This window comes from Lycium barbarum, chromosome 1, assembly GCF_019175385.1.
Source record: "Lycium barbarum isolate Lr01 chromosome 1, ASM1917538v2, whole genome shotgun sequence".
Taxonomy (NCBI): domain Eukaryota; kingdom Viridiplantae; phylum Streptophyta; class Magnoliopsida; order Solanales; family Solanaceae; genus Lycium; species Lycium barbarum.
Genome location: NC_083337.1, coordinates 154,286,054 through 154,300,752, shown reverse-complemented (window position 1 = coordinate 154,300,752; position 14,699 = coordinate 154,286,054). Strand labels below are relative to the sequence as shown.

General features: G+C 33.0%; 1 protein-coding gene across 1 annotated transcript; it reads right to left on the bottom strand.

Moving 5' to 3' along the window:
- Window positions 1-579: 579 nt before the first annotated feature.
- On the bottom strand, window positions 580-2,854 carry LOC132616715 (uncharacterized). The gene is made up of 3 exons (XM_060331310.1): window positions 2,323-2,854; window positions 1,215-1,795; window positions 580-1,029 (listed from the first exon to the last, which is right to left on the bottom strand). The coding sequence occupies exons 1-3, from the start codon at window positions 2,852-2,854 to the stop codon at window positions 580-582; spliced, it is 1,563 nt and encodes a 520-aa protein (XP_060187293.1).
- Between the last annotated feature and the right edge of the window lie 11,845 nt (window positions 2,855-14,699).

The window sequence follows — 14,699 nt, the reverse complement described above, 5'->3', positions numbered from 1 at the left end:
TTGCATAGGTGGGTTTAGCCTTCTTTGATGCTGTACACTCGGTGAACTATCTTCCTCAAGCTCGATTCTATGTTCACAAGTACCGGAGGGAATCCCCCTAATATCCGTAATAGTCCACCCGATAGATCTTCGATAAGCCCGCAACACTTCAAGTACCCTTTGAGTTTGTTCCTCATTTAACAAAGATGAGAGAATAACCGGTAGAGTATTATCCGAGCCAAGAAAAGCATACTTCAAATGAGATGAAAGTAGCTTGAGCTCAAGTTTTGGTAGCTCAATGATCGAAGGCTTAGCCGGAGGAGTGGTTCTTTTGTCAAGATCAAGAGATAATTTCTTTGGCTCATAAGAATATGAACCCCGTCCAATAAGAGAATTTACCGTTTCAACATACCCCTCCATTTCATCTGCCTCAAAATTCACCAAAATAGCCAAAAGTGCTTCGTCAAAGTGCTCCTCCTCTAATTTATGCTCCACCGCTTCGTCTACCACATTGAAAGAATCAATGACCGAAATGCTCTCATAAGCACTTGGAAATTTTAACTCATTGCTAGCTTGGAAGGTTACCTCTTCATCATTTACTCAGAATTTTATTTCATTCTTTTTCGAGTCCATTAAAGCTCTCCCGGTGGCAAGAAATGGCCTTCTCAAGATAATTGAGACTTCTTTGTCAACCTCACAATCAAGGATGACAAAATCCGTCGGTAATAAGAATTCCCCCACTCTAACAAGGACGTCATCAACAACCCCTACCGGTCTCTTGATGGTTCTATTGGCCATTTGGAGACGCATGCTCATTGGTCTAGGTGTCCCCAAACGGGATTGTTTAAAGATGGCTAGTGGCATCAAATTAATACTAGCCCCATTATCACACAAGGCACAAGCAAAATTATGGTGACCGATGGTGCAAGGAATAGTGAAAGCCCCGGGATCTCCCTTCTTCTCAACTTTTGTGGACGAAATAATAGAGCTCACACGGTGGGTGACTCCCACCGTATCATGCTTGATTGGTATTTTCTTCATCAACAAGTCCTTCAAGTATTTAGCAAATCCCGACACTTCTTAGAATGCATCAAGAAATGGGATTTCATTGACAACCCTTTCAATTGGTCATAGTAGCGTTGGCACTTGGCATCCTCCGTTCTTTTCATCAATCTTTGTGGGAACGGGGGAGGATATTTATATATTTGAGTCAAGGGTCTAATTTCCCCCGTGACCTTGCTCTTTTGAGTGCTACCCTCGGTAGCTTTTTCAATACTTGGAACCTCATCACCCTCAACAACAATAGGGTGTGCCACCTTCTCCTTCTCAATAATAATAGGCACTTTAATTGGTGCCTCAATTTCTTCTTCAATAACCTCATCAATAACCGGCTCAACAATAATAGGTTCAACCACCCTCTCATCCACCGCATTAAGGATCTTCCCACTTCTAGTAGAAATAGCTTTGCATAAGGCAATGTGAGCACCTCCATTACCCCTTGGGTTCGGAATTGTGTCGCTAGGAAGTCCTCCTCTTTGTGGAGGATGTTGCTCACGAGAAAGATCTCGAATTTGTGACTCAAGTTTTTGAATCGAAGCGGTGCGAGAGCCTACCACTTCAGTCAAATTTTTCATCTTCTTGTCACTCTTGTTTTGGTTTTCCAAGATCTTCTCAAGCATAGATTCCATTCGAGAGGTCCCTTGATCATTGGAAGGACCTTCCCGCCAATTTTGAGAGTTGTAAGATTGTCCTTTCGGTGGAACATAGGCATTAGAATTCCGATTACCATAATTGTTGTTGTTGTAATCCTTCCTATCTGAACCACCATATTCATTTCGGCCATATTGATTGCTTTGTTGTTGGGGTCTCCATTGCTTTTGATAACCCCCTTGAGAGTTATCGATATAATTAGCATCCTCACGTTGTTGTTGCCTCTTTAGATAGGTCTCCTCCGAGACTTGATACATTCCGGGGGCATAAGATGGCATTTCTTCAACAATATTTACACCATTGGCTTCTTTCTCCGCAAGCCTCTTTGATAGCAAATCCACGGTGGTTTGCAATTGAGCAAAAGCATGATCTCGCTCATGATTCTCTTTGGCCACCGTGGAAACAGAAGGACTACCATAGGACAAATATTCACTATCATTGGAGTGCCAAGCTTGGTGATGAGTAGTGAGCCGATTCAGCAAAGTAGTAATATTTGCAAAAGTCTGATCCATGAAACAACCACCCGCGGCTGTATTAACCACAATTTGATTCATAGTGTCTAACCCCTTGTAAAACTTCTCCATGATCACATTATCCGTGAAACCATGATTCGGAGATTGGGTTAGATAGTACTTGAACCGATCCCAAGCACTGTGTAGTTGTTCGCCTGGTAATTGGTTGAATCAAAGATTTTGTCTCGGAGTTCTGCCTTTTTGCTCGGAGGAAACCACTTCTTCAAGAAATTATCGAATAATTCGGCCCATGTGTGGATTGAGTTGCTTGGAAGCTTCTCATACCATTCACGAGCTTCTCCGATAAGAGAATATTTGAAAAACCTCAACCGAAGAGCATCAGAATGAACAGCGCCATTTGTTTGTTGAGTACACACATGCAAGAAATTCTTGAGATGGTGAAGTGGGCAATTCTCCGAAGAATTTTTGAAGTACCCCTCAAGTTTCAATAAATGGTAGAGATGACTCTCCACTTTGAAGTTTGAATTTCCAACTCGAGGAGGAACTACCGCAGCCGCATACTCCGTATCATTCATAAAATTCGTAAATACATTCTCATCCTCTCCCGCTACTGGTACAAGTGCAGGAGGGTTTATCTGGAGCCCCTCTTGATTTTGATTTCTTCGATTGTTTCGGTTGGCTCTGCCAGCCATCTGTTACCTAATAACGAAGAGACAACAAACAAAGTGATGGAATAGAAAAAGGTTTAAAGAAAAGTATTTAGCAATTAGTAAATTTCAAAACCGTATTCCCTGGCAACGGCGCCAAAATTTGATACGCTCAAATTACACCTAAATTATGGCGTAAGGCGGTCGGTGTCAAATATAGTAACCCAACTAGGTTGGGGTCGAATTCCACAGGGAATAAAGTGTGAAACAAATACTAATCATATACTTTACTAATCTCTAAAGACTTTAGTTCTATTCCGACTAGTGTAGAAAAAGGGTTTTGGTTTGTATTCGCTATTTTGAGGTATTTGGAATTTGTTTGGATTAAACGAACCAAAGTTGTGTCCCCGATGTGATTAGATGTTATGCTATGGGTATCACTATGATATATTTCTAATGGGCCGTGATTTTGTATGCAGTTAATCTCTAATGCACTTCCTAATATTTTCCTATAGTTAGAAAGTATTTCTTTTCATGATTTTCCCAAATATAGAAAAGTTGCAAGTAAGACTGATTAAATATGCCAAGTAGAACTCATCTTATCCCTAAGTGAGTTCATTAAACGAGGGTTAGCGCCCCGAGTCCTTGTTATATTATTTCAACTCAAACCCTAGTTCATCTTTCCAAACAAAACTAGGGTTTGTGCATAAGTAAGTGTTTGCAACCAGTAACTAACAATGAATATGAGAAATAATAAAATACATCACAACCCATTATATATATATATATATATATATATATATATATATATATATATATATATATATATATATATATATAATGTTAGACACCCATTACATAACACCCATCATTTAGGTTCACAACTTTGATTAAAGAAACTACTCACACATATTGGTCACAAAAGTAGTAAGCAATAATAGAGACATAAAGCTTACAAAGTGTAATAAAGATGGTGGAAATGGAATCTTTTTGTCTTCACTTAGCTCCAAAAGTGGTGTATTCAATGCTCACTCACCAATGAAACTAATATTAAATGTTGGAGAAAAATCAGATATTGAGCAAAAACCTAAAATGTTCTTTAAATAGGCTCAAAAAACGCACAACAACAGTTGACAAAATTGCCCATGGTGGCAAGATCAACGGACCGTCAATCAGTTCGACGATCCGTCGATTCCTCCGTCCTTTGTTTCTTCAGTTATATGGTCCATTCGACGGTGTCGTCGACCATTTCGACACTCCGTCAAGTCTTCCGTTTTTCTCTCTTCTTGTTGACAAATCTGTTCGACGATACAAAGGACGAAACGTTGATCAGTTCGACGCTTCGTCGATGCCTCCGTCCTTTGTCCTGTTCATCTAAGACCATCATTGGAATATTGAATTTATTGACGCTTCAAAGGACGGTCCGTCGATCAATCGACGGAACGTCGAATCTTCATTTCTGGGCATTTTTTCCTTTTTCCTTTGTTTTTGCTTTTGGGCCATCGTATTCCTAAAACACAACAAAAACACATTAAAATGACCCAGACTTACTTAAAAACAACCAAAATTCATAGTAGAAAGGTGTCGAATGTGCCACAAATCCGCGGCACATCATTAGACTATGCCACCAGCCACATATATAGACCCAATATATGTGGGTACGACGAGCATTTGTATTTTGTTTTACACATCACTAGCACACGTACCTGCGCGATGCGCGGTCAGTTGAGAAACCTAATCATAAATATACAGGTTCGTTGAACAATTTCAAGATTCAGCTTGTTGTAAAATGATATTGTAAATTTTAGATGAGAGAATGTGAGCATATTTAGCACCTCAAGTGATTATAGTTAATACTTTTGAAAAATAAACCAATATTATAAGCTTAGTTCATTGTCTAAATTTGAAAACAATAACTTTTAGCATTATGTAATTATTTATTTTACAAAATTAATCAAAATAATAAATACCCTCACACATTATCCTCTTGCATGCATTTGTTTACTATAATATCTTTTAACTACTTTTCTTAATTTAGTATCTCACCTATAATTTAGATGATGGCTTTGAACTACTTATAGCTGAAAAGATGGGATTCTAAGATCGTCTTTATTTTTATTTTATATTATAAATAAAAATATTATAAGCTCATTAACTAACGTGAACTTTATCCAATTTCGCTGTACTTGAATACAGATAATTTGATGATCATGAAATAAATTTATATTAGAATAATCAACAACTTTCATGTTTTAGTATTCCTAAAGCCCCGTTGTCCATGCATATCCAAAACCTGCCATGAACCTCTCTGCATACTTAGATGCACTTGAAACTATCTCTGATTTGTAAAAGGAATAGAGGAGAGCATCTTAAACACTGAAGAACTCATAAAGAATAAATGAAGTAGGAAATTAGATTTGACGAAATACCTTCCCGCCAAGCTCGTTGCAGATGTTTTCAGCAAGAAGGAGAGAATATTATGCAGATTGCTCGTCTGCCTGCGATGCACCTGGATAAAATAAAATAAAACTCAACGACATAGTTTAGCTTTCAAATCAAAATTTAAATACATTATTTTCAATTCAGAAATCCACATTTTAGTCTAAATCTATATTTATATTTACATATAATATAGTAGAAAAGAAAGAAAAAAAGGAAACAAACATGTACCTATGACAGGATTGTGAAACCATACCCTGTTAGAATGCCCAAAAGGCCAAAAAGATTGTTATATGATTATACAAATATACCTAAAAATATTCATGAAAAAGAAGTAAAAATTGTGGGAACAACACAAAGCTGTTCACCCAAATTAGTTTATTGGATTTGAAATTTCAAAACCATAAACTGTTAAAAGAAGTTTATCGGATTTGAATTTGAAAAACTGATACGGTTGCCCATGTTCTTCTTATCTGCATAGATGAAGGAAAATGTTCCATGTCACCCAAGCGTTTAATTTGTCAAACATAATCAACTTTGGCATTTATTCTTGCAAAAACAACTCACAAAATAACATATAGAAACAAATAGAATGGGCCTTCATGAATCACAATGATAAAGAAATGCAAATCTACCGCTGGAGTAAAGAATTAGCATGACAATAGCAATTTTAAATGCTTACAACTAATAGAAAATCTGGACGAAATCTGCTATGGTACCTGCAACACAGACAAACACACACACAGAGAAAATTCAAGTTATAAGGTGAAGAAGACGAACTGCTTTTATTCTTATTTTCTTCTGTGCTTGTGCCCTCGTATATGCTGTGTTTCGGGCGGCGGATTTCAAGTATGTGTTCATTATGTGCATGCGTGCGTGCCGAGAATGTGGGATGGAAATGGGAGGATGGGATACGTGCATTATGTAGTTGGATAGTAGTAGTTAGTTTTCATTCTCTTCTTTTTTGTCTTTTCTTTTTTAAATGTAAAAATTATAAACTTGTTCTTTGTTAAGAAAATAATTAGAATATCTCAAAAAGAAATGCTTAAATCCACATTTACTAAATAATATCTAGCTTCATCAAATATAAACAATTAATTTGTTTTCATTTAATGAGTCTTATTGCTTAAAATGGACAAACGTTCAACAGTCATTAAATTGTTTAATGACCAAAACCGTTTTTTGACATTAAGGCTAATGAAGGACACGATTATGATGAAAAATTGTTTGGCCATTGATAGATATTGGAATGTTTGTACAGTGAATGGTTTGAACTAAGAAAGACTTAAAGTTATTTTCTTTGGTGGTAGATAGATAATAAAGAAATATTCTTTCTTCTATATTATGTTGTGTTGGGTTTTCTTTTTTTGTGAAATCTTTGTTAGATTTTGGCTCCTAGTTTTATACTAGAAGAGCTTGTTGAATTCTAGGAGATACACCCATATCGGGTGAAATATCCTTAAGGACAGTGTCTTAATTGACATGCCTCAAGCTATGAAGAATTCCTTCAGCGCTCGTGATCAAGTATTTTCCGTAAGATTTCCAACAATCTTAAGGATATTTCATACTCTAATCTTACGGAGAATCTAATTGACGATGTCCAAATCACTGTTCTAATTGGTCGTCCAAAGGTATAGAGGTTTTTCACTCATTTTCGATTCTTCACAGAAGTTAAAGGTACGTTTCGATTACATTTTTCAAAAATCTTGAGAAGCCCGAGATGACGAATCTAAATTGTTTTCAATTATAAACTAGTTTGAGTGTATGGATTTGTGTATCACTATATGTGGTTGTTGATCCTTTGAACATGAAAGAGTGAATAATTTACTATGATTTATTCTTGTTTAATTAGTTGGTTTTGGGTCTGTGATGAATTTGTGTAGTTGTAATATTATTTGAGATAGCTCCTAAATAATGTCCAAGTCATTTGAGAATTTGTGGATAATTTATATTTGAGGTGGTAAGATGAGGGAAGATAAAATAATATACATCTATAGTGATGATTTTTGAAAAGTTGGCTTGGAGTTAATGTTTCTCTTAGTGGATTAATGACCTGTTTGAATTTGATGTATAAGTTGTGTTCTTTGTAGATTACTGAGTTTTTGGTAAATTTAGTTTAGGCTTAAAAATTATCTTGCTTGATTATTTGGATGAAGAAATGTGGAATTATGATAGATTTCTTTTCCTACGAATGTTAGATATTTATGTGAAGTTAGATATATATTTATGTGAAATTAAATTCCTAGTTGGGTTGTTTAACATCTAGAAAATTTTACTTTGGTCTTTGAATATGGAATTGAATGTGACACTAATGAAATTTTTTTATGAGAATGACGCTTGATTCAACTTCATGTGTCAAACGATATGGCATTGATCAGATTCTGCTAAATTAATAAACAAATTTTTGATGGAAATACTTTTTATTTTGTGTGGGTAAATTTAAGCCATCATTTCTAAATGTAGAGAAATATTCAGAGAATGATAATCCCGCTAAGCAAAAATATATTTGACGAAGCGGATGATATAATTGTTGTGATCATTTCTCAAGTGAATCTTGTGGTTAATGTGAGATATTGGGTGTTAGACGACTTTGGTGCTACTAAGCATCTTTGTGCTAACAAAATAATTTTGTGTTTTACATCCAAGTTGAAGAAGAAGGATGATTTATTTATGTTGGTGATTCAAGAACTTGAGTAGTACTTGAAAAGGAAGAGTTCTTCTTGCTCATATTTGAGAGGGGGGGGGGGGGGCATGGAGTGAGTTTTATTTGAGTATGATAAGATTGTGTCGACCAAAATAATATTTTTATGAGTAATATTGCAACCATAGTTTATTTGTGTGTGCTATTTTTTTAAATGACGAAAATATTAGTATGGATACTTACTTTTCTCATATTGTTTTCTTAAAATATTTATTGATGATGACATAGTGTGAGTAATTTTTATATAATTATTTTGGGTGAAGTTATATTAGTTTGTTATTTATAAGAAGAAATGTCTTATGAGAAATTAGTAATACGTCTTATGAGTTATAAAATATTATTTCCCTATCTTACAATTTTTGAAAATGTGGGGGTTAGGCCCTCTTACTAAATTTATGTCGAGAGAATATGCTACATGGTCTTGTTGTTCAAAATAATTTTGAAAATGAGAATTTGTGGAGAAGAAAAGGTACATGGATAGAAAAATATTTTGGTGAAGATTTTTATACTTATCTTGTTGATAATGATCCTAAAATATATTTTGGTGTTATTTCTTCTCTTAGTGTATTATTCTGGAGAGAAGTAACTCATGATAAAGTGTTATGATGAATTAATATTTGTTGTACTAAAGGTTACAATAATGCTAAGTGGATCTCAAAATCCATCAATGATTATGTGTTTACCAATTGTGGGGGTGTAATAATATGAAAATCAGTCAAGTAAACCATAATGAAATATGAGTTTATGATTTGGAATTGACTAGTAATGAGACTAAGATACTTCTTTGTGAGTATTGAGGTTGAGATAAAACCAACGTTATTGTGGTAGCCAAGCAGCGTTAGCCGTAGTGAAAAAATAAAATTTCAATGGCAATAAAACAGATTTGGTTGAGACATAAAGTGATAAACAGCGTTGTTGTGAGATGGAATTATTTCCATGAATTATGTGATGTCTGAGGTGAATTTGGCTGTTTCACAAGACTAAAAGAAACATCGAGGGGAACGAGACTTTTGTCAATTGAGAAGATCAACAATGATGGTAACCCAACCTATGTGATTGGAGATCTCATGAATTAGGTTCATATGGGTAATAACAAGTCATTAGTTGATCAAAAGTGTATTATTAAATTATGTCCCTCGCTATGGTGTTTGAATATAGTGCAGTTCTGCAAGGCAAAGTGAGGGATGAGTTATAAACTCTTCATCCATTACCATATCCTTTATAGGTGGTGTATTGTTCTGCAGAAAACACTTGATGGGTGGACCTATATGAGTGTGGAGTGGTGCCGCTCCTATGAAATTGTGACGGATTTCTAAAACACTCATTAATACCAGCACACGCGCAGGGCCTCTTAGCACAAAATTGCGATAACAACAAAGACTGTGCGAGTATAATGTGATAGAATAAGACCGTGGGCTTGCAAAAGAATTTTTGGTTCATAGAAGTTTTTAACTTCACCAATTATTCTGTAAGTATAATCTTATTTCATCTAGGTCTGGTTCATAGTCTACGCGACACCAGATTCGACATTTTACTCATATGTGAAAACCTAGCAAAACTTACTATTTCACCCATTAAAAAAAATCTATTATTTAATATTCTTTTTGAGATATGTGGGAGATTGTTATGAAAATAATTAGAATATCTCAAAAAGAAATGCTTAAATCCATATTTACTAAATAATATCTAGCTTCATCAAATATAAACAATTAAGTTGTTTTCATTTAATGAGTCTTATTGCTTAAAATGGACAAATGTTCAACAGTCATTAAATTGTTTAATGACCAAAACCGTTTTTTGACATTAAGGCTAATGAAGGACACAATTATGATGAAAAATTGTTTGGCCATTGATAGATATTGGAACGTTTGTATTGGTTAATATATAAGCATGATTTCAGTGAATGGTTTGAACTAAGAAAGACTTAAGTTATTTTCTTTGGTGGTAGATAGAAAATAAAGAAATATTCTTTCTTCTATATTATGTTGTGCTGAATTTTTTTTTTTGTGAAATTTTTGTTAGATTCTGGCTCCTAATTTTATACTAGAAGAGCTTGTTGATCCTGTGGGATACACTCATACCGGGTGAAATATCCTTAAAGACAGTGTCTTAATTGACATGCCTCAAGCTATGAAGAATTCCTGCAGCGTTCGTGATCAAGTATTTTCCGTAAGATTTCCAACATTCTTTTCGTTAAAATTCAATCTCATTCTCAGAATAAGTTATTTGTCTCCTTTTAGCTTACAATGTTCTATCATTATCTAATATTCCATCAATTCAGATAATTTTTATCTTTTAATTTAACAACAACAACAACAACAACAACAACATACCCAGTGAAATCCCACAATGTGAGGTCTGGGGAGGGTAAAGTGTACGCAGACCATACCCCTATCTCGGAAGACAGGGAGGCTGTTTCCGAAAGACCCTCGGCTCAAGATAAATCACAACGAGAAAGGTTAGATAAGCACAAGCAGTTCAAAGCAGAATGCAAATGAAACTAAAGAAAGCGAATAAGTTAGAATAAAGCAGTCTGAAAAAAAGGGAACAGTAGCTACCACAGATAAATAAGATAATCGAAGTACAAGAAACCACATATAGTAGCAAGAAACAAAGGGCAATAGACTATAGATCGAAACAACGACTACCTACTAGCCTTCTACCCTAATCTGAGTCCTCCAAAACCTCCTATCTAGGGTCATGTCCTCGGTAAGCTGAACCTGCGCCATATCATGTCTCAGCACCTCTCCCTAATACTTTTTCGGCCTACCCCGACCTCTTCTGAAACCATCCATAGCTAACCTCTCACACCTCCGCACTGGAGCGTCTCTACCTCTCCTCCTCACATGCCCAAACCATCTCAGCCTCGCTTCCCTCATCTTGTCCTCCACTGATGCTACTCCAACCTTATCCCGGATACCTTCATTCCTAATCCTATCTCGCCTGGTGTACCCACACATCCATCGCAGCATTCTCATTTTCGCAACTTTCATCTTTTGAACATGAGAGCTCTTGACTGCCCAACACTCCGCCTCGTACAACAAGATCGGTCTCACAACCACTTTGTAGAACCTGCCTTAATTTATCTTTTAATTTAAATTAAATATTATTACATAGACTGCTAATTTTCAAAATAAACTTTTTAACTTTTTATAGCTGCAATTTAGAACTGTAAAAAATGTAGGATACTTATTTAAAAGATGTCATCCCTCAAAAATACGTAGGATTGTTCAAGCTTTACTACTATTAAGAAGAGTGAGTTGTTACTCACTTTCTCGTCGTCCGTCGTCCCAATTTAATAAAAAAAATATTGTGAGCCCCATAATTCTAATATATATATTCGTTCCAATTTAAAAAAAAAAATTGTGAGCCCCATATATATTAAACAACAACTAATACTAAAAAAATAGTGCAAATTAATAATGTCAAAAAAAAAAGTGCCCCCCATATTAAAAAATCAAACAATATTCATGTAATTTCCAAAGTATCTCATTAAGTCAATAATGATGGATTCATTGCCACGTGCGTATTCGTAGCAAACACTAATATACTAAAGTTTTAGATACGGAGTACAAACTACAATGTTATATTAATCGTGTTTTGAACATAGTATCCCATATTGACAAATCAAGCAATATATTAAAAAAAAAAAAGTGAATCCCATATTAAAAAAACATATATATATATATATATATATATATATATATATATATATATATATATATAAATATTCATGTAATTTCTAAACTATCTCATTAAGTTAATAATGATGGATTCATTGCCACGTGCGTATTCGTAGCAAACACTAATATAATAAAGTTTTAAATACGGAGCACAAACTATAATGTTATATTAATCGTGTTTTGAACATAGTATCACATATTGACAAAATCAAGCAATATATATATAAAAAAAAGGTGAATCCCATATTAAAAAAACAAACAATGTCAAAAAAAAAATGCAAAAAATAATTGTGGGCCCCATAATTCTAATATATATATATATATATATGCATAAAAATAGTGCAAATTAATAATGTCAAAAAAAAAGTGCATCCCGTATTAAAAAATCAAACAATATTCATGTAATTTCCAAAGTATCTCATTAAGTCAATAATTATGGATTCATTGCCACGTGCGTATTCGTAGCAAACACTAATATAATAAAGTTTTAAATACGGAGCACAAACTACAATATTAATCGTGTTTTGAACATAGTATCCCATATTGACAAAATCAAGCAATATATAAAAAAAAAAAAAAAAAAACGAATCCCATATTGAAAAAATAAACAATGTCAAAAAAAAAGTGCAGACTTTGTATTTGTAGCAAACACTAATATAATAAAGTTTTAGATACGGAGCACAAATTACAATGTTATATCAATCGTGTTTTGAACATAGTATATATATATATATATATTATTTGCATAAAAATAGTGCAAACTAATAATGTGCAAAAGGGTGGGCCCCATACTAAACAACACCAAGCAATATGAAAAATAAAAACAAAAAAAAAGAAGAAACTATATAAAGCATGGGTTTAGACCCATGCTTCGTCGTCCGTTGTCCCTTAAAAAAAAGGGTGGGCCCCATACTAAATAACACCGAGCAAAAAAAAAAGAAAAAAAAAGTGGAACTCACCATCTCCAAACTCATGGGAAAAAAAAAGTGGACCCTATATTATCAAAATCAAACAATATCAAAAAAAAAAAGTGAACCCCATATTAAAAAAAATATAATGTTAAAAAAAAAGTCCTGGCTTTGTATTCGTAGTAAACACTAATATAATAAAATTTTAGATACGGAGCACAAACTACAATGTTATATGAATCGTGTTTTGAACATAGTATATGTATATATATTATATGCATAAAAATAGTACAAACTAATAATGTCCAAAAAAAAAGTGCACCCCATAAAGGGTGGACTTCATACTAAACAACATCAAGCAATATAAAAAAAAAAAAAAAAAAAAAAAAAAGTGAAACCCACCGTCTCCAAACTCACTGTAAAAAAAAGTGGATCACATATTAACAAAATCAAGCAATATATAAAAAACAAAAAAGGGAACCGCATATTTAAAAAAAATGTAAAACAAAAAGTGCAGACTTTGTATTCGTAGTAAACACTAATATACTAAAGTTTTAGATACGGAGTACAAACTACAATGTTATATTAATCGTGTTTTGAACATAGTATATATATATATGCATAAAAATAGTGCAAATTAATAATGTCAAAAAAAAAAGTGCACTCCATATTAAAAAATCAAACAATATTCATGTAATTTCCAAAATATTTCATTAAGTCAATAATGATGAATTCATTGCCACGTGCGTATCAATACATTAGTGGGAGCAAATGAAATTGTTTTTCTTCAAAAAGTTAAGTAGTCAAACCATACAGTTTTGTTTCTTTTTTTATATTAGCCTGAGATCTAATCTAAATATTAAAGTGTTGTATTTGCTATTCCGTCATGTCATTTATTTGTTATGTTCACTAAAATAAATATAATTAAAATATTTATAATTTTAAAATAAGCTAGAATTTAATTATTTTTTTATTTTTATTCTTACTCTAATAAATGTAAAAAGAGATTAATGTCGTAAAAAAAATATATCGAGTGGAGATCAAAAATAGTATTTCTTCGTTTAAATAGAAAATCAATTTCTACTTTGTTTCGTTTTAAACATGTAAAATTAATTTAATAATTTGAATTAGAATTATCCAAATCAAAATTTGATAAAAAATAATAAGTACTTTACACCTTTAAATTAATCGAATTAAAATTGAAAGTATCAACTGATGCTTAAATATTGCTATTGTTTTATCTCAAAGAGAGGAAAATAGTTTCCTTTTAAACAAGTCTTCTCTTTTAAAAAATATTAATAAATTTGCCGATTTTGTATTCGTAGCAAACATTAATATAATAAAATTTTAGATACGGAGCACAAACTACAATGTTATATTAATCGTGTTTTAAACATAATATACTCTCTCTCTCTCTCTCTCTCTCTCTCTCTCTCTCTCTCTATATATATATATATATATATATATATATATATATATATATATATTGTCACACCCCATTTTAACCGGGTTTGATTTAGGGGGTATGACGTATTGGTGATTCCTGTTTATTTGTTTTAAGGAGTCGCCACCTAATTAGTTTAACGGTGAATTAGGACACCTAGAGTTTAGCTAAGGCAAAGTTAAAACTAAACCTTAATTAATAGTCTGCTTAACCAGTGTGATTCCAGGTAAAGGCTCTATATTATCCTAAAGGGAAGGGATTAGGCATCCTTTAGAATCCGTTAACTTACGGTTATCCGACCAAACTTAGGTTGATTAATCAAAATTAAATGAAGTGCTTATATTTTAAGAAAATAGCTTGTACATATTGTTAAAGTTTTAAAGAAAATATAATAATACTATTTGAACTAACTTGTAGAGAAATAAAGCGTTTTGTATAAGGAGATGAAAAATATGATTTTATGAATGCTGTTAAAATTTGAATGAGAATAATAATGCTATTTTTAAAATAAGACTTGTAAAAAAAAGTATAATAATCTGCATAAAAGAAGAATTTAAATGCTATTTTATGATAAGACTTATAAATGACTTCAAATAATAATGCTATTTAAAATTAGATCAATAATCTGCATAAAAGAGATTTTAGAATACTATTTGAGATAAAGTTTATGAACGTTGCTAATAGTTTAAATGGAAGTAGAATAATGCTATGCAAG